The sequence below is a fragment of the Xyrauchen texanus genome, chromosome 20 (genome assembly GCF_025860055.1).
Source record: "Xyrauchen texanus isolate HMW12.3.18 chromosome 20, RBS_HiC_50CHRs, whole genome shotgun sequence".
NCBI classification, from domain to species: Eukaryota; Metazoa; Chordata; class Actinopteri; order Cypriniformes; family Catostomidae; genus Xyrauchen; species Xyrauchen texanus.
Genome location: NC_068295.1, coordinates 12,065,053 through 12,087,984, shown reverse-complemented (window position 1 = coordinate 12,087,984; position 22,932 = coordinate 12,065,053). Strand labels below are relative to the sequence as shown.

Here is a 22,932-nt window from a genome sequence, read left to right as displayed (position 1 = left end):
TATCAATTTATTTCTCCACAAGAAACACTATTTCTAATGTTATAATGACTACTGCTGCTGTAATGATTTAACCCAAGACAATATATTGCTTTGTGTTTCATTATAAAACTCATCCACTACTTGAAATATGCTTGGCAAACAGAAGCTTGCATGCAAAATTAATGCTAGTCATCCCCAATGGATAGTTCTCCAAAAAGTAAAAAAATATAATCATTAACTCACCTCATGTTGTTACAAACCCATATGAGTTTCTTCTGTGAACCAAAAAAATATGTTACGCAGAATGTTCGCTTCAGTCACCATTTACTTTTAATACCTTTGTCAATATAATGAATGTAAATGACTGTGGCAGTTTGCTTAGATGCTCTCATGTTCCAGAAAATAATGAAAATTATCCATGTTTGGTTCAATCGGAGTGCGAGTATGATGACAATTTCATTTAGGGTAAAAATGACCATTTCTGAAACTATCAAACATGACAATCATGTTTTATTAATTTGAACACATTTACAGACTGAGCAACATCCAGAATAGGTCAACGCAACTAAATAATAATCCTTCTTTAAAACTCTCTGCAGTTAAAACCTCTCGTTAAAGAGCAACCCTTCACCAAACATATTTTATTGTACAACAGGTGCAACCTGAAAAGTGAAAACCTTGGAAACAAGTCACCCAGGTTTAGTGGTTAGATTAAAGGGTCATCACAATTTCTGAAAAAAGACACAATGCTTTTCAAAGACCAGTTTAGTTACATTCACTTTCCTGTGCATAAAAGCATTTCCCCATGCAATTTGTATTTTCATTAATAGCTTCTTCAGAACTAAATCACTGCTTTTAAAAGCAATCTTTTTTTTAAACCATCTCCAACAGCACAGTGCTAGATGGCAGGCATTGAATTACCAGACGTTTGCCCAAATAAAAAAAAATGCATGGTTAAAACAGCTGAACCACTCATATATTGACTGACTCGAACAGAGCAAGTGAATAATTTGATGAGTGAATCAAGAATCTTTCCCATGGCAAAAACATGAAGAAAGTTGAAATAGTATTCTTCAGCAGGTTTGACATTTGTTAATAAAACATTGAGAATTCAGTCCCAGCTGCATCTCCAGGATTAAAAGGGTTTCATCAAATCTCCACCCTGTTTTAGTCTTCAAATAAAATAAATTGCAGTCAGTGAGGGAGTTGTCATTGTTCTCAAATTGAGCTCTGAGTTTCAGCATGTCGATCTTCATGATCTTTTGAGTTAGACATTAGCAGACAATCCCTCCCATCTTTCTCCATTGTATTGTTTGTTCTTCAAACTATTATCCATTCCTCCATCACAGTACCAATGATGTAGGCTAGCTAGGGAGAGAAAGAAGTCCATTCTCATCTGCAGTGTCCAGGATCTTGCATATTACTGGCGACTCAACCTATGGCAGAATGGTAAATATTAGAAAAGTTATTGTTAACAAAACACAATGTGCTTATCATGGATCTCATTAATGCCACTGTATTTGCCGCTCACCCCAAGAATATATTGACAGGTCTGAGGTTCCAGCATGTACACTGTAACAGCATGAGGTGACTCTGATTCCTTACACCTGAGACAGAACAAGTGAGTGTTATTGATAGCATTTACAGAAGAAACCTGAAAACATCATTGCAATATAAATTCTGAGTAGCTTACTTAAGCTTGACTATAACCTGTCTTGGTTTCCCTGTTAAATCACATACATCTCCATGGCCATAGAAGTGAGACACAACTCTGTTGAAGTATCACCATGACAACATATTATTTGACGTATTACTAAAATCTGTAACATTTATTTAAAATATCTGCTTGTATGTGAGAGAAATGTAATCATACTTCACTTTCGCTCCATCGTCTTTTGAATAAGATCGCGCCACATTCTTCTTGACCCAGTTCAAATGATCCTCGCTATTCCAGCTGCCTACCACCACAGTGTTCTTCCTCTGCTCTTTATCCTTCAACCAAATGCACAATATGGAATTTAAGGTCACTCAAAATGTTATGCTATACTGGAATTTGTTATATTATTTTAAAATTGTTCAACGATTTTACCACAAATTTGTTGTGTTTCTCATACCTCATGATACTGGTGGATGTGCTTTCCATAACAGAATTCATACTTCCACCATCCAACACCCTAGAAAAACACAAATGTGTGTAAATATGTATAAACTGTTAAAAAGAGAAGTATTTTTGGACATTTAAGCCATCCATAGAAATGTATTAATGTCACTACATTAGAGAGCACTATATCAAACCAAATGACTTTCACTTCCATCACTTTCATGCCATTCCAGACAAAGATTTTTAGAACAATATTTCAGCTCTGTAGGTCCTTTCAGTGCAAGTGAATGGTGACCAAACCTTTGAAGCTCCAAATGGCATCAAATCACATCTGGGATGGCATGAGTGTGAGTAAATGATGAGAGAACTTTCCTTTTTGGGTAAAGAATCCCTTTAAACAACCACAAAAAAGTTATTTTGAATATCTATATTTTTATAATTAAAAACCAAACAATCGTCTTTCTGTGAGATGTTTTGCTTGAAAAGTGTGCCATATTTCTTTCAAATAAATTCCTATTGGTTTGATATTTTGTTATCTAATGCAATGACATTAATGCAATTTCAAATGTGCCTTAGGAGTCCAAATACTTGTTGGGGCCAAATCTATCAATCCTCACCCCATGCAGACAGTATGAGCCACTCAGGAACTCCTTGATCAGCTGTTCATCAGTAAGACGAGAGATATGGGTGGTGCCAACGGTGACCTGAGATTGCCCGCCTACTGTCAGGGGCTTATGGGTGGAGGTATAGGCCTCCTCCTTCACTGCAGATGTGTCCTCCTTAGAAAGAGACACAGAGGGAAACGATACGTTTTTACTTATGTTTCGAATATGTGCAATGTTCTATTATTAACCAAGTCGAATGGTTTAGTTGCAGACCAAGTTTAACTATTAATAGTAGCAGTTTTCCCATTTCCGCCCCCTTTTCCCGAAGCAATATAAAACTATCCCACACAAACTCATAGTATAAATGTAGAGGATAAAGGGCATGTGTCTTTGCTCACCCTGGATCTCCTCACCTCCCTCTCTCTGCTTGAGCTGAACGGTGGTTTAAGGAGCTCTTCCTGCTCACGATCCATCTGGGAGAGACTCTGTGGCCTGAGAGGCGATTCACCCAAAGACTGGCAAAAGATGTCGTTCACTGGGGAGGACTTGAACCTGAGGAGAGGTGTGCGGGTTTAAACACAGAGGTCTATACTGTAAATGTACATAATTATGCTGCCTTCACATCGGGATTACATCTATGATGCCTTAAAATGCTGCATACTGTATGTACTGAATGTATGGGTTTTGAAACAAGAAGAGGTTGAGTAAAGTATAAGAGAACATTCATTTTTGGATGAACCATCCAGTTAAACTCCTGCTTATTCTTTTGTTCAGAAAATTATCTTGTTATTGATAATAAAAACATTTAGCTAGACATTTGTTTTGCTTAAACCACAGATTGAGTTGAATGTATACATGTGTATACCTGTATTTCGGATGAGGACAGAGTAGGGGCGTGAGCACCACCACCTCATACTGACAGGTGAGGACCTCAGCGATAGTTAGTATCTCATGTTTTGCCTCCGGGTGACAGACGTACAGCACTGTGGTGGCGCGAGGCTGATTCTGTCTCAGAAGGCATTCAGTCCCATGTCCCATCTCTACAGGATAGTATGGCGTCAGCTGACCCTCTATATTCTTAGTTGGCACCTGGGGACCCACGGAGATGTGTGAGTTACAAAAACAAAAAAACCTCGTTCTTACCTTCATATCTAAAACTCACAAACCTCAGTGTTGGTGTTTGATCCATCTGATTCAGAGTCCTTGGCTTTTTCAGCATCTGAAGAGCAGATAAGAGAGAAAACATTGCTGACAGAAGATGTAAAGCAAAATAGTCACTGAGAAATGTAAAATGAAATAAAAAATGTAACATTTTTCACACAAAACATGAACTGTCATCATTTACTCACCCATGTGTTGTTGAAAATCCATATTACTTTCATTCAACAAAAAAAAAAAAGACATGCTAGACAGAATGTCAACCTCATTCACTAACATTCTGCCAAACATCTCCTTTTGCTTTCAGAGAAAATAAAAATCATGGGTTTGAAACAACATGAGGCAGAGTAAATAGTGACAGAATTTAACTATCAACTCTAAGTATATAAAAAATGTCCAACCTGCACCATCATCTTTTTTCATAGTTCCCAGATAGTATTCCTGAGCACTGATCTTCTGAGGGACCAACAGAGAAAAAAAATCAGGTAGGACCAAACATGTCCATTTGCAGTAGGGCTGGGTACTGACAGACTTCCTGATTCGATTGCAATTCACAAGCTCTCGATTCGATATTGATTTACACTGGTGGCCAAAAGTTTGGAATAATGTTCAGATTTTGCTCATATGGAAAGAAATGGCTACTTTTTTTTTTTCACCAAAGTGGCATTCAACTGATCACAATGTATAGTCAGGACATTAATAACATGAAAAATTACTATTACTATTTGAAATAAAATGTTCAGAACTTCTTAAACTAATTCAAAGAGTTGTCTTCAAAAAATCCTCCATGTGCAGTAATGACAGCTTTGCAGATCCTTGGTATCCATGCTGTTTTTTTTACATCAGTAATGTCCCGACTATAATTTGTGATCAGTTGAATGCCACTTTGGTGAATTAAAGTACCAATTTCCTTCTGAAACAGCAAAATCTGTACATTATTCCAAACTTTTGGCCACCAGTGTATATGGATATATTTCAGTTAGAATGTCCCTTTTGCTTACATATGAAATACATTCTCTCCCAGCTAATGCTGTTAATCATACAGAGGACTTTTTAACTAGGTACATTATGAAAATATAAATTTGACTAATTATATTATATAATTTGTTCAATGAAGTCAGTGTATTCAATCAATAAATATAATACTGTATTTATCAAGCTAATTTAGTGCCAAAACAAAACCAGAACATTTTGCAAACAAACACAATCTGCTTTGCAAAGAAAGTCTCAGCTCTCAAACAAATAGAAAGTGATTTACAAATACAAAGTGAAATTTGAGAGAAAATTGAAGGATAGTTGTCATGTACCACTAGCTTAACAAAGGCACTGTGTTTAACAAACATAAAAAAAACCAAGAAAATACAATCTATTCTACAAATTCTACACAATGACTGAACAAATCCACACCACTTGTGTCACATGACTTTTGGCACAATTTTCTCAACTACTGTTTTGATTTTCTCACAAATGCATCAATGCAGATTTTTTCACAAATGGGCCGAGCAATCCTCTATCAAAACAGTAGAGGGTGCAGTGCTGTCACAAACATACTCTTTTCTTTCACTCAATTATGTTATTACTAGATATTATATGGTAAAAATATTATAGTAAAAACGAGATCCCCGAGAATGAGAAGGAATTATATCATAAATAACAAAATTTTCTAGTAAAAATATATTTTCTAATAAAAAACACATCTGATCTAGTAAAAACTAGAAAGGTTCTAGGATCCTTTGTCATTTTAACTAGATGATTTTGATGTGACAATGAATTGAAAGCTTATTAATATGCTTTATTCACTTATGTCAGTGGTACACTTGCTGCTCAGTATGGAATAACAGGAAGTGAAATCAGTAACAGCATTTGTAATCATCACAGCATTGTTAATTGAACTGATATCTTTATACTTTATAAGTTAAACCATTAATAAATGTTAACAGCTTCAAGTCTAAGGCTGGGTTTACTGATAAAGTTGCAACTTCTGCAACTTCAACACTGCATGCTTTTAAGGTAATTTAATGTTGTTCATTATTTACGATACACAGTGCTTAGTCCTGAAACAGATGATCAATGAATAAACAAATTATCTCTAAATTATGTGGAGAATTGGTGTAGTTCAATACAACACTGAGGCTCATCATTGTAATCCTGTTCTGTGTTCATCTGCTTCCATCCAAAGGAGTGGTCACTGAAGAGCCCATTATAACAATTAAATAATACATTTTATTAATCCCAATATAGCGGAGCATCAATACATATGAAACTTGTCTTTACCAAAGCCATAATTGTTTATTTTATTAAATAAATGTTTAATAACGTTAATAAGGACCTATACAAGATGATGTGCAATTTCCATGTTTGGCAGCATTATTATCCACTTTTCATGTTGAGGAGACAAACTCCTGGATATATTGTTAAAAGTTTCAGCTGTAGTTCAGCACCTTTGGACAAGACAGCTTGTCCACAGATTTTATTGGTGACAATATGTTGTTAATACTAGAAAGGATCACATTTTTTATATACAATTAGTGCTTAATAAATCCTTTAATATGTTTGTGGCAGCACTGCACCATGTAATGTTTGATAGAGGATTGCTCAGCCCATTTGTGAGAAAATCTGCATTAATGATTTGTGAGAAAATCAAGACAGTGGTTGAGAAAATTGTGCTAAAACTCACGTGACTCAGAAGTGGTGTGGATCTGTTCAGTGATGGTGTAGAATAGATTGTATTTATTTGTGAAATATGACGTGTGCTCATATCGAACAATTTTTATATTTGTAAAAACCTCACGTTTGTTAAGCCATTGGTACATGGTTCACTTTGTATTTGTAAATCGCTTTCTATTTGTTTGAGAGTTGAGATTTTCTTTGCAAAGCAGATTGCATTTGTTTGAAAAATGTTCTATTTGTTTGTTAAGATTTGGCACTAAATTAGCTCGATATATATTGCATATATTATATTTTTGTGATGAGGAGGAGGGTGGGGCCGGGCATATGCATGCCCAGTCCCCAATCGGGCCAAAGAGAGGGATAAAGACGAGCTGGATGCAGCGGTTCGCGAGAGAGAAACACACACACCAGCTGCATGTGTTTCTCTCCCTCGAACTGCCGCATCCGGCTCAGCTTTATCCCTCTACTCGGCTGCTTAGCACGATTGGGGACCGGGCATGCAGACCCTCCTCCTAGTCACAATTTTGTTACATGTTTATGGTTTAATTGCATAATTTGAACTGTTTACAAGAAGTTACATTGATTTGTTGTACACCTGCTTAAAACTGGTATTGTCTCTTTAAAGAAACCTGCTGTTCTGTAAAGAGCATCAGTAAATGAGAGCATATTAACAAGAGAGACTTGAATGGTTTTATCTCATCTGTGCTATGCCGATAAGTATTAAATGTTTATTTTTTGTTGTTTTTTATTAATACAATTGATTGTAAAGAACAGAAAGAGTTTTAAAAGAGACATTATTCAATGACAAATTGGTTGTGTGGATCTTGTCTTTGGACACACATGGAACAACTTTTACTCTCAACATGCAGTAAAAGGATCTCACTGCTGATTACTCCACAACTATACCATTTATTAATTCACTGGTGAGTGAAATCTAAACATTTACCAGCCAAATATATCCGTCTAATTGAATAGTGCAAAATTTGGTTGCAAATACGAGTGGATTCCTCTCATTGTAGTAGAGGGTTGTGCATGGAGTAAAAGATAGATCTTGGGATTAAAGAAACGATTATGAGATTGTTCAAATGAAGACTGTGATGCATCGCAAAATCAATATTTTATCCAACCCTAATTAGCAACATGCATCATAAAATGTTATTCTACCTGCCCCGTCTCCTTGTCCTCATGGTACTGTCGTACATACTTCCCGTGGCACACCTCATATGTCCAGTATGACTCAATCTGCAATGCACAGATGATTAAAAGTCAGTCGTGAGGACAAACTATGTAAATGTAAATGTAGTGCATTATAAGTATTATATCAGAATACTGGCGTTTAACTGAAATCCAACATTTTATTTGGAATGTAAAATAACAGGTATACAGAAACTGAGACATGAAACTCACTCTGTAGGAGCAGCTGCTCTGTTTGAATAACGGCTCCAGCAGCATGGTTGGGCTAGGCCCGCTGTAATCTTTCTCATTATCCTTCAAAAGAAACAAAGAACAATTAAACTAAAATAAAGTACAAACTGAAACAACACTCAAAGTAATAACTCTAACCATACCTCCTGGGTGCTGGGTAAAGACGGCAATAGGCACTTGTACTTCTCCTTTTCTGCAGTTGTCATAATAACATAGTCATCTTCTTTGTACAGGGCCCCTGACATTGGCTGTGAAGTAAGGAATACTATTGAAATCAAAGATGTAGTGCACACTTTATTTTGCATTGACAGTGGGGTCCAAGATTCTGAGACCACTTGTGAAAATGCACAATATAATACTAACATAATACATTTACGTCATTAAACGTTATATTATCAGCATAACAATTGTAGTGAAAAGCAGAAATTAAAAATTATTATTTTTAATTGTTTTACACATTTGCTTTACACCATGCACTGAGAATGGATTACACATATCTTGTGCAATTTTGTTTACATTCTATTGGTGCCCTAGAAATACTGTATAATCTTAAAAATGTAATTATAATTATTTATATTTTTTTATTGATGCCGACTTCCACCCCTGGTGTCATGAGTTCGAATCCAGGACATGCTGAGTGACTCCAGCCAGGTCTCCTATGCAAACAAATTGGCCTGGTTGCTAGGGAGGGTAGAGTCACATGGGGTAACCTCATTGTGGTCACGATTAGTGGTTGTCGCTCTCAATTGGGTGTGTGGTAAGTTGTGCTTGGACTGCAGAGAGTAGCATGAGCCTCCACATGCAGTGAGTCTCCGTGGTTTCATGCACAACAAGCCACGTGATAAAATACACGGACTGACGCTCTCCAAAAACACAAAGGCACTGGAGTCATATGGATTCATTTTATTTTTGTGTCCATGTGCTTTTTGGAGCTTCAAATTTTGGTCACATTCCACTTGCATTGTGTTGAACTACAGAACAGATATTCTTCTAAAAATATTTGTTTGTGTTCTCCTGAGTAAATGAAGGTGAATAAACGATAAGAGAATATTTTTATTTTTAGATGAACTATTCCTCACTCAACAATGCTGTCGGAGAGAATACCTATGCTTGGACAATAAATATACAACACACCACGAGAAATTCGGACTTAATCGAGTTACTGACGTATCAAGTCTGAACCCAAAACAAAACCGGACACATTCATCTGTAATGGAGCAACCTCAGCTTGTATTTACATCTGCCATATAGGTGATGATTTCACTCACCAGGGTGACGTCTGCCCCAGGCCAGTTGATTTTGAAGGGGATTTCATCCGAAAATACCGGAGATCCTGCACGGTTAGCAGACACTCCGACCCAAATGAGCCCCCAAAAGCACCGCAGAAACACTTGCATCGCTCCTACTCAGCCTCTAAAACCACTATCGGGTCATTAGAAAAAAGATAAATTAAAGAGAAGGCTCAAAACACGGTTTGTGTAGGTGACGGGCAGCTGACTGCTACTACTATGACAAGAGTTCAAACAGGAAGTGCATCAGGAGCTTGTCATTTGCCACGTCCATTTCCGGCATCAGACGGAAATTCCCCTCATCCCAAAGGCGTGATGGGGTACGGCAATATTAATGCTACAAAATTACTTGATTACTAAATATTAAAGACAGTTGCGGATCTACAAACGTGTAGCCTATGTCACACTCAATAATCGACCAATTAGTTGAGAAATCGTAAAACTATATTTATAAATGGCCGTTGTCATTCTTTTGGCTGACGTCATATTATGATAATTCATTTCCCGATTGTTAAATTGTTCGTTATTGTATCTGTTCAAACGCATGTTTAGAACGAGCTAATCATTTATTGTTTAATGGATAAATGGATTTCTCAAATGACTATTGAGAGCCTCCCAATAAAGTCTCCAAAAACAGTTTAAAAAGTGAAATAATCACTCAAATTAGCCTGCCTTGTACAACCCTTTATTACAAAAAATTACCATGGTAACCAGTCTCCACCAATAAACATAGTTACTAGAGTACAGTTGTAACACTTTTTGATCTTTTTTTTCCACATGAGATTATCAGTTTACCAACAAAAAAATATCAAAAGCAGAGATGGGCATTTTCAGGTCAACCCTTTATTACAACAAATTACCATGGTAACCAGTCTCCACCAATAAACATAGTTACTAGAGTACAGTTGTAACACTTTTTGCTCTTTTTTTTCCACATGAGATTATCAGTTTACCAACCAAAAAAATATCAAAAGCAGAGATGGGCATTTTCAGGTCTGCAACAAGCTGGCTGAGAAGGCTTATCCTTCTTCACCCTTCCTAAACTCACCACTTTTATTCCGGTGGGTTCAGTGCTACTCTTCTTCAATTTGGATGCACGCTGTAACATGTAAAGAGAAATATGAATTGAATATTTCCATAAAATGTCCATGTAAACAGCTTAATCTGAACAATGCATTCTCCAGGCACAGTCAATAGTGGGATTATTGCAGTCAAGTAAATGTAGCCGCTGCCCTAGAATGTTGTCAATGCCCTTATTATTAATTTACTTCATTCATTAATCAATCTGAACAGTTATACTATTGATGAACCATTTCTTGTTGCCTCCCCCATTTCTCCACACAAAGGGTTTGTTCAGTTTCTGATTCTGGGGAAAACTCCCAATCACTGTTAAAATAGCAGACTCAAACTGAAATAGGAATGACAAGGATGACAGAAGCCACGTGGACAGTGGATGCAGTGCCATCCTCCCTGGAGTGGTTGTGTCCATGGACATTGATTTAGTCCAGTGTAACTGGGATGTGTGCCATGGCCAACGACAAACCTCTCAAAACAGTTTGAGATGTATAGAGTTTGCAACAGGGCGATAGTTATTGGGGCATAATACACAACACTTATTTTGCACTGGGATGATGAGTGGTAAAGCCTATGGGGACAAAAGGGAGGTTACATCTTGTTCAGTGTCGGTATGTGGATCCTTGATTAAATCATGTATTTTCATAACAGGGGTCTTGCTGTTGCTTTTGATGCAAGTGGAGAGACTGGTCCTGGCAACATTTAGAGAATGTCAAAAGAAATGAAAGCTGAACTGAGAGCTATGAGAAGATTTAAGTTATTTAAAAGAATGGTTCACCCAAAAATTATTTATATGCACAATTATTTACTCGTGCCATCGCAGATGTTTATGACTTTCTTTCTTCTGCAGAACACAAATTAAGATTTTTAGAAGAATATCTCAGCTCTAGGTCCTCACTATGCAAGTGAATGGGTGCCAATATGTTAATGCTCCAAAAGCACATAGAGGCGGCATAAAAGTAATCCATATGACTCCAGTGGTAAATCAGTGTCTTCAGAAGCAATATGATAGGTTTGGGTGAGAAACAGATCAATATTTAAGTAACTTTTTGCTAGAAATTGTTCTCCTTGCCCAGTAGGAGGTGCATGCAAGAAGAATGTGAATCAACAAAAACACAAGAAGAATAATGTAAAAGTTAAAGTGGAAATGGATCCTGTGTTCCAAACGCCGAAGGGCACTTTGAAGGGCCATGTTGAAGGGTCGTTCCTAACTGAAGGGCTCATAAATAGCTCCTTCAAAGGGCCGTTTTCCGTAAGGTTCAACAGATGGACACTTCGCTAAAAGCAGACCAGAACCAGTTCATACATCACAAATATGGAGGTTTGCCAAGTGTAATTTTGTGTAAATTAAACCAGTTGCAACTGCAATCTGTTTCTATAAACAAAAACATGTAACATCTCTTAATATCCATAGTCTATAAAAGCTTTTAATTATTATAAAGATCGTTTTTAAATTATTTTAAACCCCTTGCGTTTTTTTTTTTTTTTGTTTTTTTTTAACTGGTTAATGCTTGTGTTATTTTAATGTAAATTTGCTGGATCAGTTATTCTTAAGGAGTTTAAATAAAATAATAATACAAAGTCTATTTATTTAATAAGCAATTTTTTTACTATAAATCTCCACTTTCAGATGTAAAGGGAAACAGACACCACATGTGACTTTCAGTTGTGAAAGAGAAAGTGGAGATTTATATTAAAAAAGTTAATTTATTAACTTAAATGTTGATCTGTTTGTCACCCACACCTATCATATTGTTTCTGAAGATGTTGATTTAACCAGTGGAGACATATGGATTTCTTTAATGTTGATTTATGTGATTTTCAGCTGTGATTGGAGCTTAAAAATGTTGGCACCCATTCAGTTGGATTGTATGGACCAAAAGAGCTGAGATATATTTCTAAATATCTTCATTTGTGTTCTACTGAAGAAACAATGTCATATAGATCTGGGATGGCATAAGGGTAAGTAAATGAAGAGAGAATTTTCATTTTTGGGTGAACTATTCCTTTCAGTCCTTTGTAACTAGAAATGCTCCTCCCTGCCCAGTAGGTGACAATATGCATGAAGAATGTGAATTGCCAAAAACAAAATAAAAATGTGAAAGTGGAGATTTATAGTAAAGAAGGACTTAAATATAAATCTGCTTCTCACCCACACCAATTATATTGCTTCTGAATATTTGAATTAAACCACTGGAGTCATATGGATTACTTTTATGATGCTTTTATTTGCTTTTTGGGCTTCAAAATGTTGGTACCCATTCACTTGCATTTGGGTTGTAAGCCTCACGTTATGGTGATGCCATCCAGTTGCCAACGTGCTTGGTTGGCAATTATATACAGCTGCTGGTCAAAGCGAATAGTGGAAAGCAAGCTGTGTAAGGACATTCTGGGGAGCGTTGGCTGTGGATAGAGGAAATGACATAATGAACGTCCCTGCCCACTTTCCAGTTGCTGTTCACGCAACGTCTTGGTGCCGGGGTGTGGTATGGTCTCACTTTCCACTACCAACTCTGGAATCTTAAAACACAATTCATTCACATCTCTCGGTGATCATTTTGGGCGACGCTCTATAGTTATGACCAGACGTCTGCACTTCATCTAAACAAAAGGTAAAATTTACACCTCGGTTTTGTCTTCTGGTGAAAGATGAAGTGATGTGCTGTGCGTTGTGGGCGACTTACAAATCAACGTAAAAGTGTGTTCGAGTTTTGTTTTCAGTAAAGTGTCTGTTCACTCTTGATGCTTGAGACATAGACAAACATAATTAATAATTGGACTGAAATGGGCATAAGAGATTTGTCTGCTGCCACAAATTGTATTTGCAGTGTATTTTAGAATGACACTCTTACTATTAGTGAGTAAACATAAATGTAAAGGAATAAAATGATTCGTTTTAAAGTTTAAATTAGGTCCATTTGGAAGTTTAAACAAGGCACACCCTGAATTGAAACCAATAGTACAGACGTCTGAATAAGACGCGTTTGTGATAAGTGCCATTCAGACCGAACACGTTCTTGCGCTAAAAAGTTAGACGCCACGCAACGAACTGAACGCAGGCGTCTCAAGTTTTTAAAAGCTGAAGTTCTTTTTAGCTTGGCACGGCGTTTAAAACAACGCGGCGCTCCTGCGCGAGAAGTTGAAAAAACAACGAGACGCATTGCAACGCATGTTTACACAGAAAACAAAACTGGATTAACGGCGCTGACAGACGAAAAACTAGTTTGGTGGGAACGGCCCCTCACGCACTTAACAAACGTATGTCATAACGCGCGCTGCGACGTCTAAATACGAGTTTTAAAGTAATCGTAAAAGTTGCATGGATTATTATAAACTCAGTGCGTGTAAAAATGAATTTATTAATATGAAGACAATGTGGGCACCCTAGAATTTGTATGCATTTCTTATTTGTTTTTCTTAACTAAGAAATAATCTGGTTCATTCTTTGTGTGAACATTTAAAACGTAGGCCTATGCACGAGTTCACATAAGACTTTTTAGAAGAAGAGGATATGATGGCCATGTTTGTTAATAGCTCACTGTTATGTGTGCAGAATACCTTTTTAAAAAAATCTGTATTTACTGAGTATTCCATATGATCAACATTTCACCCTAATTAATGGCCCATTAGTTAAAAAGTAGGACATTTAATAAACTAAGGGGATATCCTGTGGTTTGTACAAATGTTTAAGGATAGAATTATCTTGCTTTTTAGTAGATGGTGAAATGTTGACACACTATAGCCTAGTAGGTAAACACCACAAAAATACACATTGTGTCCATGGTTCAATAATTTCCCATAAATTAGACCTTGCCATCACCAGTAGCTGAGAGTATATGGACAACATTGCAGCCTCTTACTACATGTGCAGCTCTGTTCTGATAAGGTCACAGACAGCAGGGAAACTGTTAAAGTACAAATAATAAAATACATCTATCTTGCATAGATAAGATTTAAAAAATTGGACTTAAAAAAGGTAGGACATCCCATATCTTTTGTTGCTGATGTCAATTCTGCATTCAGTCAAACTCAAATAATCATAGGGATAGTTCACCAAAAAATGAAAATTCTGTCATTTACTCACCACCATGTCATCCCAGATGCGTATGACTTTCTTCTTCACACAAACTAATGCAATGCAAGCGAATGGTGACTAGGCCTTTCAAGCTCCAAAAATCCAAAAAGGAAGCACAAAAGTAATCCATAAAACACCATTGGTTAATCTATGTCTTCAGAATTGATAAAATAGGTGTGGGTGAGAAACATACATTGCATTCTGAAAGTGGAGATTAATAGTAAAAAAAAATAAAAAGGATTGAAATATTGGTTGGTTCCTCATGTGATTGCATTGCTTCAGAAGACATGGATTAAACCACTGGAATCATATTGATTACTTTTATACTTGCTTTATGTGATTTTTGGAGATCGAAAGGCTTAATCACAATTCACTTGCATTGTATGGACCTACAGTGTTGAAATATTCTTCAAAAAATCTTTGTTTCAGCGGAAGAAAGTCATACTGGGATGGCATTATAGAGAGTAAATTTGAATTTTCATGTTTGGGTCAACTATCACTTTGTGTTTAGGCTCAAATTCATCTGTCACTGGGATGTCATGATGTGCCTTCATCCTCAAAAACCATGAACAAAACTATGCAAGCCATTAGAAAATACGACCAAGACTACATTAAATGTAGGTTCACTGGCAACAAGGAAAGACGTGGTTTGTGCCGAACACAATGTTGTGTTGCCACTTGATGTCCAATGTAAATCCTGAAGTCCTGAAGCAAAACAAGTGGTCTAGCACTTAATAGCTACAGTACCATATTTCTTTAGGGAATATCTATTTTCTTGATGTTATTTTGATTATCTTGATTCTGATTCTAGGAAACCAGAAGAATAACAAAACGTTACAGTTGTGGAAGTTTCTAGGTATTTGACAGGACATTTAATTTAAAAATAAACCCTTTGATCAGGTTTATACAAAAAGCAACAGGACCAGTGGTTTTGGGAAATGTAAAAGTTAGTAAAACCAAAATATAGAAAGCTTAAAAAAAAATATCAAACCATTCCTACAACTTTCACATTGATGGGCAAAAATGGAACCGAGAAACAATATGAACTCTCTTCCCCTTTGCTGCAACCATACTATTTGAATACTGGCTTGGGTAGATTTTCATATTTCAAATACATTTTTTATTTTTTTTTTACACGTGCCACATCTTGGGAGATGCCATCTACATTTATTTATGAAAACAAGCCTCTGTTTAATAGGATGAAGTCACCAAACTGAATGTATATTTATATATTTTCCCTCTGCACAGGCCTCTGTTGAGACAAGGGACGTCAAAACTACACTATAAGGATGGGAATCCTTAAATTGCTGAAAACTCAGTTCCTGTGCCATCTCATTATCTGTTATGTGTTCCTGGTCAGTGGGTTTATAATCAACCTGCTGCAGCTTTGTACTCTTCCACTGTGGCCCATTAACAAGCAGCTTGCACGCAAGATCAACTGCAGATTGGGTTATTCCATTACTAGCCGTAAGTCCTGCAAAGTGGCCACCAGCGTAGTAATATTTCTGTCTTTACTAAAAAGCAACATATTGAGTAAAGCAACAATCAGAACATAGTATCAGATGTTTTAAAGACCCCAGGAAATTAAATTCAGAGTTTTCATGTCTGCTTGCTTTGAGGGCATCCAAATGCTATTGTATTGTATAATATCAGCACATTGTTCATACTGTACCACGAAGCTAGCTTAAAGGAATAGTTAATCCCAGATGTATATGTCTTTCTTTCTTCAGCAGAACCCAAACAAACATTTTTTTTAGAAGAATATCTCCGCTCTGTTGGTCCTTTCAATACAAACGAATGGTGGCCAGAAATCTGAAGGTTCTAAAAGCAGCATAAAAGTAATCGATAAGACTCTGGTGGTTAAATACATGTTTTTAGAAGCTATATGATTGGTGTGGGTAAGAAACAGATCAATATTAAGTCCTTTTTTACTATAAATTTCCACTTTCAGATGTAAAGGGAGACTAAACGGACGCCACATTTGACTGTCAGTTGTGAAAGAGAAAGTGGAGATTTATAACAAAAAAAGGACTTAAACATTGATCTGTTTCTCACCCACACCTATCCTATTGATTCTGAAGACATGGATTTAACCACCAGAGTCTTATTGATTCCTTTTATGCTGTTTTTTTTTTTATCTGTTTTTTTGGACCTTCAGATTTCTGGTCACCATTTACTTCCATTGAAAGGACCAACAGAGCTGAGATATTCTTCTAAAAATCTTTGTTTGTGTTCTGACGAAAGAAACTTCTACACATCTGGGATGGCATGAGGATGAGTAAATGATGAGAATTTTCATTTTTGGGTGAACTATCCCTTTAAGGAGGCACACAATATGAAACAATTATTTCCTGTTTAAAAAAACAGCACACACTGAGAGTGACAAAAAACAGGAAATTGTGATGGTTCTGGATATTGCAAATTATCTCAACGTCTATTTACATTCATTTTGAATGGCTGATAGAAGAAAGATGCACTTTTTTAATACCTTCTGCATTCCAAATAAATACATCATATGTTCAGTTGTCTTCTTTTTCTGTGTTTCCTCAGAAATGGTGGCACTGTTGGAATGGTGGTCCGGAACAGAATGTACACTTTACACAGATCCGGAAAGCTATCATCTCTATGGCAAAGAAAATGCCATTGTTGTCCTCAATCATAACTTTGAAATCGATTTTTTGTGCGGTTGGACCGTCTGTGACCGATTTGGTATTTTAGGGGTAAGACAAAAACAGCCCAAATGATAATAAATTGCCCTCTCTCAACACAACTAGTATTGTGATTCCAAATGAAATTTAGCTGCGATTTAAGTACAGTAGCTAAAAATGTATTGAACTAATACTAATTTCCATATTGTAATTTGACTGCTGTACTTTCACAATTGTTTTTGTCACATTTTTATTGCAGAGCTCAAAAGTGTTGGCAAAGAAAGAACTTTCCTATGTTCCTGTGATGGGCTGGATGTGGTACTTCCTGGAAATCGTCTTCTGCAAAAGGAAGTGGGAAGAGGATCGCAAGACAGTAGTGCAGAGTCTGCGCAACCTTTGGGATTACCCCGAAAAATTTTGGGTATATTTGTGAACTTGTTGTACAAATTGATGCCAATGGGATTTTACTAGATCTTTATTTTTTAAAACCACAAATTAAACGAATCATTTTTAGTTAAATGAGTAGTTCATGCCTTTCGAACACATATTCTGTTGGTTAACTATTCTTTTCACAAGTACCCTATATCCTTGTTATGGTTGACACATTACCGAGTCTTTGACTTTCCTTTGCTGTATTTGATTGGTGATGACAGGGCATGTTTACTTGATATATCTATAGTTCCTGTTGCACTGTGAGGGTACACGATTCACTGAGAAGAAGCACAAGATTAGTATGGAGGTGGCAGAGAAGAAGGGTCTCCCCAAACTCAAGTACCATCTTCTACCTCGGACCAAAGGCTTTTGCTTAATAGTCCAGAACCTACGGGGAACGGGTGAGAGCTACTTGACCTTTGAGTAATGAGGAATCTATAGGCTTTTTATTGATCCTTCAATGATTTTGGAAAATTAAGGCAAATCCCTCGGTTGATGGGATAAATCATAAATTAGTTGTCTCAAATTAGATGTCTCATAGTCAGAGAGTAAAGACGTTGACTACCACACTTGGAGTCATGAGTTAGAATCCAGGGCATGCTGAGTGACTCCAGACAGGTCTCCCAAACAACCAAATTGGCCCAGTTGCTAACGCGCTCAACAAGCCTTATGGATTGATGGTCTCAGACGCAGAGGCAACTGAGATTCGTCCTCGAGTCACTACACCACCAAAAGGACTTGGAGCGCATTAGAAATTGGGCATTCCAAATTGGGGAGAAAAAAAGATGAAGTCTTGATGACATATGTAGCCTGTGTGGACTCAATGAGTTGGTTTGTGTCTCCTCTGTAGTTACTGCTGTGTACGATTCTACACTTAATTTCAGAAACAACGAAATGCCAACTTTACTTGGAGTGCTCAACGGTAGGAAGTACCATGCTGATTTATATGTGAGGTAAGATTTTTTTTTTTTTAATAATAGAGATGTTCACCCTGCCGTTTCGGCAATATTTAACAGCATATTGTTCATTATGTGTTCTTTTGAATACTTTTCCTGATATAGGAAAGTTCGATATGCAGTCTCCATAGTCATATAAATATAATCAAATACATAAAATTTCACTTATGGCTTACAATATAAGTGTTACCAAGTCCATTAAAGAACTTTGCTCCTTTGCAAGATAAACCTTCATTTGTGTCTGTTAGGCGGATTCCTCTGGACTTAATCCCAGAGGATGAGTCGGAATGTGCAGCCTGGCTCCACAAACTCTATCAGGAGAAGGTAGGTGTAGGTTGAGGTGTTTTTGAAGTGGCATTACATTGTATTTCAATAGGACTTCTCCCTCTTGAAGTCTAGTCAGGGTTTTCAAGATCATAGAAAACCTGGAAATATCAGGAAATTGAAGTCATGGATATTGATACTGACCTGTTGATCAGTAAATCATTCTTTTGCTTCAGTTCTTGTCAATAAATGAGTAAAAAAATAAATAAATATCCAGTAATCAAAAACGCCTAGAAAAGTAATTGAAAAAGTTACGGAAATGCATTTGTCAAAAAGCATGGGAAGTGGGAACCATGTCTAGTGCAAGTACATCAGATGCCTTTGAACAAGAAAAGTTTAACCAGTAAATTTCCATGAGTTTTGATTGTCCTCCGCTCCTTAATTATACATCATTATGGCTTTCAAGTATTACTCTATGCAAAAGCAATTAATTGCAGATAAAATATATTTAAAAGCATAACTTGAAAAATGTGTATTTGCAACAGAAATATCCATAACTTAAGCTTTTATGAATATTCATGACTTTTCCAGTTGTTCATGATTACTTAAAGGGATAGTAAAATGAAAATTCTCATTATTTACTCACCCTCATGCCATCCCTGATGTGTATGACCTAATTCTACTGAACACAAACTAAGATTTTTAGAAGAATATCTCAGCTCTGTAGGTCCTTACAATGCAAATGAATGGTGATCAGACCATTTGAAGCTCCAAAAGTCACATAAAGGAAACGTGAAAATAATCCTTAAGACTCCAGTGGTTAAATCCATATCTTTAGAAGTAATATGATAAGTGTGAGTGAGACACAGTTTAAAAATCTACGCTTTCACATGTGGAAGTGAAAATAAATAGGCACCATATGTGGCTTTCAGATGTAAAAGTCGAGATTTAGAGGAAAAAAAGGACTGAAATATTGATCGGTTTCTCACCCACATCTATCATGAGTCATATGGATTACTTTTATGTATCCTTTATGTGATTTTTGGAAGTACAAATGTCTGGTAACATTCACTTTTATTGTATGGACCTACGGAGCCTAAATATTCTTCTAAAAATCTTAGTTTGTGTTCAGTAGAATTAGGTCATACACATCAGGGATGGCATGAGGGTGAATAAATGATGAGAGCATTATTTTATTTTTTGGTAAACTAAAACCCTTTAATATAGATTTTCTCCAAATATTCCAATTCAGATCAATTTGCTTATGAATCATTCATTCGAATCTGTGAATCAGTTCAGCTAATTCATTGAAAAGAACCAACTCAAAAGAACAATTTACCCAAAAATTGGACATTACTCTGCCTTTCAAGAAAGACTACATTACAAACACTACATAAACTGCACGAGCAATTTTTAGTCAATGAAAAGCATAGGGCATACTAGAAAAATATATATTTCAAACATTAAGTCAAAGTTTAGCAATTGGAAAACTAAAATAATTTTTACAGGATTTACATGACTGTTGGAACTAACCTTTTTGTTTTTTTTACCTCCTGGCTGATAATGGCTGTAATGTCACTTTACATTAATGGCATCTGTGTAACCACAAGTAATTATTTAGAATGTGGAAACTAATATGTTGTTTTTGTGTAATTTCTCACAGGATCAATTCCAAGAGGATTACAGACAGACAGGTCAGTTTCCAGGACCCACTATGAGCCCCCCACGCCGGCCTTGGTCCCTGCTGAACTGGCTCTTCTGGGTCTGTGTGCTGGTTTACCCTCTCTGCATGCTTCTGCTACAACTACTGCTGTCAGGGTCCACCTTCAGTATCATCTCTACATTTGTAATTTGTGTGGCAGGTACTTGGGGAAAAAGACAGTGGGAGGGTATTTTTATTTTTTTTTCCCCCCCTTGGTTATAATTAAAGCTTGTATATTAGCAAGAAAAATAAGGAAATAGATATGGAATTTAAACATTTAAAAGGCTAGTTTACCCAAGAATAAAAATAAATCTTCTGTGGAACACAAATGATGTTATGCAGAATGTTAGGGAAATTATTATTTTTCTTAATTAATTTAAAAGTTTGTTGTATCAGGGTGTGTTAACCATCCCTTCAAGATTGGGGTCTTCTGTGGTTGAACAACTAAGAAATTATGTACTGCTATTTTATTTCAATCTGGGGTTTTTTTTCCTTCAAAAAAATGTAATACATAAACGGAGGCTGAATAGGTGCTATAACAGTAAAGTATAAAGTATATCAACCACTTTTATGTATTGAATCTGGATCTGCATGTTGCTCTTCATAAGTGCATGGATGAATGGCACATTCACAAGTTTGCTCCAGCTGTTTGGAACTACTGGGTTAATTTTTTTTAACCTAGTACAATTTGATGTCGTTATATTTTAAAACCAGCATAACTAGAAAAATTGGTCACACTTTACAATAAGGTTGAATTTTAAGATTAGTCAGCGTGAATTAATAATGAATGGATACTCTTGCAGCATTTTTTTAATTTTGGATGTTCATTTCTACAAACTAATGCATTAACATTAAAATTGCATGTTAACAAGAACAGTAGTATATCAGGGTTCCCACTCTTTTCAAGGCACATTTTTCCAGGAAATTTACACCAACAGCTGTAACATTTAAACAAAACACACACACACACACACACACACACACACACACACACACACACACACACACACACGAGAGGTCATGTATATTGTGGTAATTGGATGGGATTTTTTTTTTTCTTCTGAATTCCATTTTCGAAAGTTTGAATTTCATTTTTAAATTAGACATAATTTTAATACTTTAAATCAAATGAATATTATTTACATTTTTCAACATTAAGTGCTGCACAACAGAACATAACAAATGTAAGCGATTTGTCCATTATTATAATATTACAGTAAACATGTTATTGTATTGTTCCACCCCCATTTCAATCTTTTATTTTAGCTTTTCAGTGTGTTTTTGGTAATTTCTCGCCTCCCGATAAGCAGTTCACTACATGACCCAGTGTGATTTAAATGAAACCTCAAAATGCTGAGATTGAATTAAATATATAGTTTGTATGTGCGGTGCATCTGGTAACAGCGCTATAAGCGAACTCGAATCATCTTTACAAAACAATGTTAGAATTAAAAAAAATCACCGTATATTTATATATTAAAAAAGTTTAATGTTCATCAATATTTTTTATATTGATAAATGCTGTAAAAATGGTTTGTTCATGATACCTATGCATTAATGTATTGCCTTATTGAAAAGGGTTACCGAAAAATCTATATTCACTATTAATTTTTCAGGCCTGGAAAACAAATTTTCAGGTTTACCATGCCTGTGGGAACTCTCTTTTGTCACTGATATAACAATAAATGATATCATGGACATTAGTGCTTTCAGACATTTTTAGTTATAAGCAGCATGCTAATGTGACTAGCTGTTGTACTGTGGCACTGACAAATCTTTCCCTTCATTTTCAGCATCAGTTGGTATGCGCTGGATGATCGGACAGACAGAGATTGACAAGGGTTCAAACTATGGGAACAAAGCTGTGCAGATGAACAATAACTAAGGAATTACTGGCATCCCAAAGCAACAAAATCATGCTACTGTGATGAGCTATTTACCAATATGAGGGTATTTTCACAACACAAGAAGTGGCAACACTTGCAAAGTGAAATTTGAGGAAGAATGAGGAACTCGGAAAAGTGATCCAGCCCCTGTGTATCTCGAGAGAAAGTCAACCTTTAACACACTTTTGACTCGCCACATATTCATGAACGAAACATGGAGGCCATTAAAAAAAAAATGGTCTGTTTATTAATATATTTTTTTTTTTTTTAAATATTGCAAACACTGTTGAAGGAGCAGAGTACCAACAACGTTGATGCCTGTGTAGAAGCTTGTTTTCTTTTTGTCCGAGTGTAGCAGCAGAAGGCGGAGTCAGACTGGCCTCTTCCCTCTAATTAATTGGTTATGCTCTCTCACACCCAGATCGTAAAGGCACACCATTGGCCAGCAGGAAGCTGGGTTGATGCAGCACCACTACTTATAGGCTTAAATATGTCTTGTTAACAGTGGGCTCTGCAGTAAGGCAAAATAAACACAAAAATACCATATTTTAACAAAAAAATTAAATCTCTACAGTGACTGTCAGTCCCAGGTCTGTATACTTTCTTCAATGAACACTCATTAGAATGTACGTACATACAGTCAGTCGATGTATTGCCAAACTCTAGCT

At 36.2% G+C, this 22,932-nt stretch overlaps 2 protein-coding genes across 4 annotated transcripts; one reads left to right on the top strand and one right to left on the bottom strand.

The window, feature by feature from the left end:
• Window positions 1–410: 410 nt before the first annotated feature.
• erlec1 (endoplasmic reticulum lectin 1) lies at window positions 411–9,473 on the bottom strand. Of its 2 annotated transcripts, none has more exons than XM_052151179.1 (14): window positions 9,207–9,473; window positions 8,082–8,186; window positions 7,921–8,001; window positions 7,678–7,755; window positions 4,245–4,299; window positions 3,852–3,904; window positions 3,551–3,774; window positions 3,099–3,237; window positions 2,698–2,859; window positions 2,094–2,153; window positions 1,853–1,971; window positions 1,673–1,750; window positions 1,511–1,586; window positions 411–1,415 (listed from the first exon to the last, which is right to left on the bottom strand). In XM_052151179.1, the coding sequence occupies exons 1-14, from the start codon at window positions 9,333–9,335 to the stop codon at window positions 1,344–1,346; spliced, it is 1,431 nt and encodes a 476-aa protein (XP_052007139.1). In that variant the 5' UTR covers window positions 9,336–9,473; the 3' UTR covers window positions 411–1,343. The 2 variants fall into 2 exon arrangements, with proteins under 2 accessions (XP_052007139.1, XP_052007138.1); XM_052151178.1 differs by having other exon boundaries at window positions 415–1,415; window positions 3,084–3,237.
• A 3,289-nt stretch (window positions 9,474–12,762) lies between these two features.
• Window positions 12,763–22,847, top strand: agpat4 (1-acylglycerol-3-phosphate O-acyltransferase 4 (lysophosphatidic acid acyltransferase, delta)). 2 transcript variants are annotated; one of them, XM_052151044.1, is made up of 9 exons: window positions 12,763–12,913; window positions 15,625–15,843; window positions 16,927–17,096; window positions 17,284–17,445; window positions 17,704–17,857; window positions 18,307–18,409; window positions 18,661–18,736; window positions 20,340–20,438; window positions 22,172–22,847. In XM_052151044.1, the coding sequence occupies exons 2-9, from the start codon at window positions 15,666–15,668 to the stop codon at window positions 22,193–22,195; spliced, it is 966 nt and encodes a 321-aa protein (XP_052007004.1). In that variant the 5' UTR covers window positions 12,763–12,913; window positions 15,625–15,665; the 3' UTR covers window positions 22,196–22,847. The 2 variants fall into 2 exon arrangements, with proteins under 2 accessions (XP_052007004.1, XP_052007003.1); XM_052151043.1 differs by having other exon boundaries at window positions 20,340–20,538.
• Window positions 22,848–22,932: the final 85 nt, after the last annotated feature.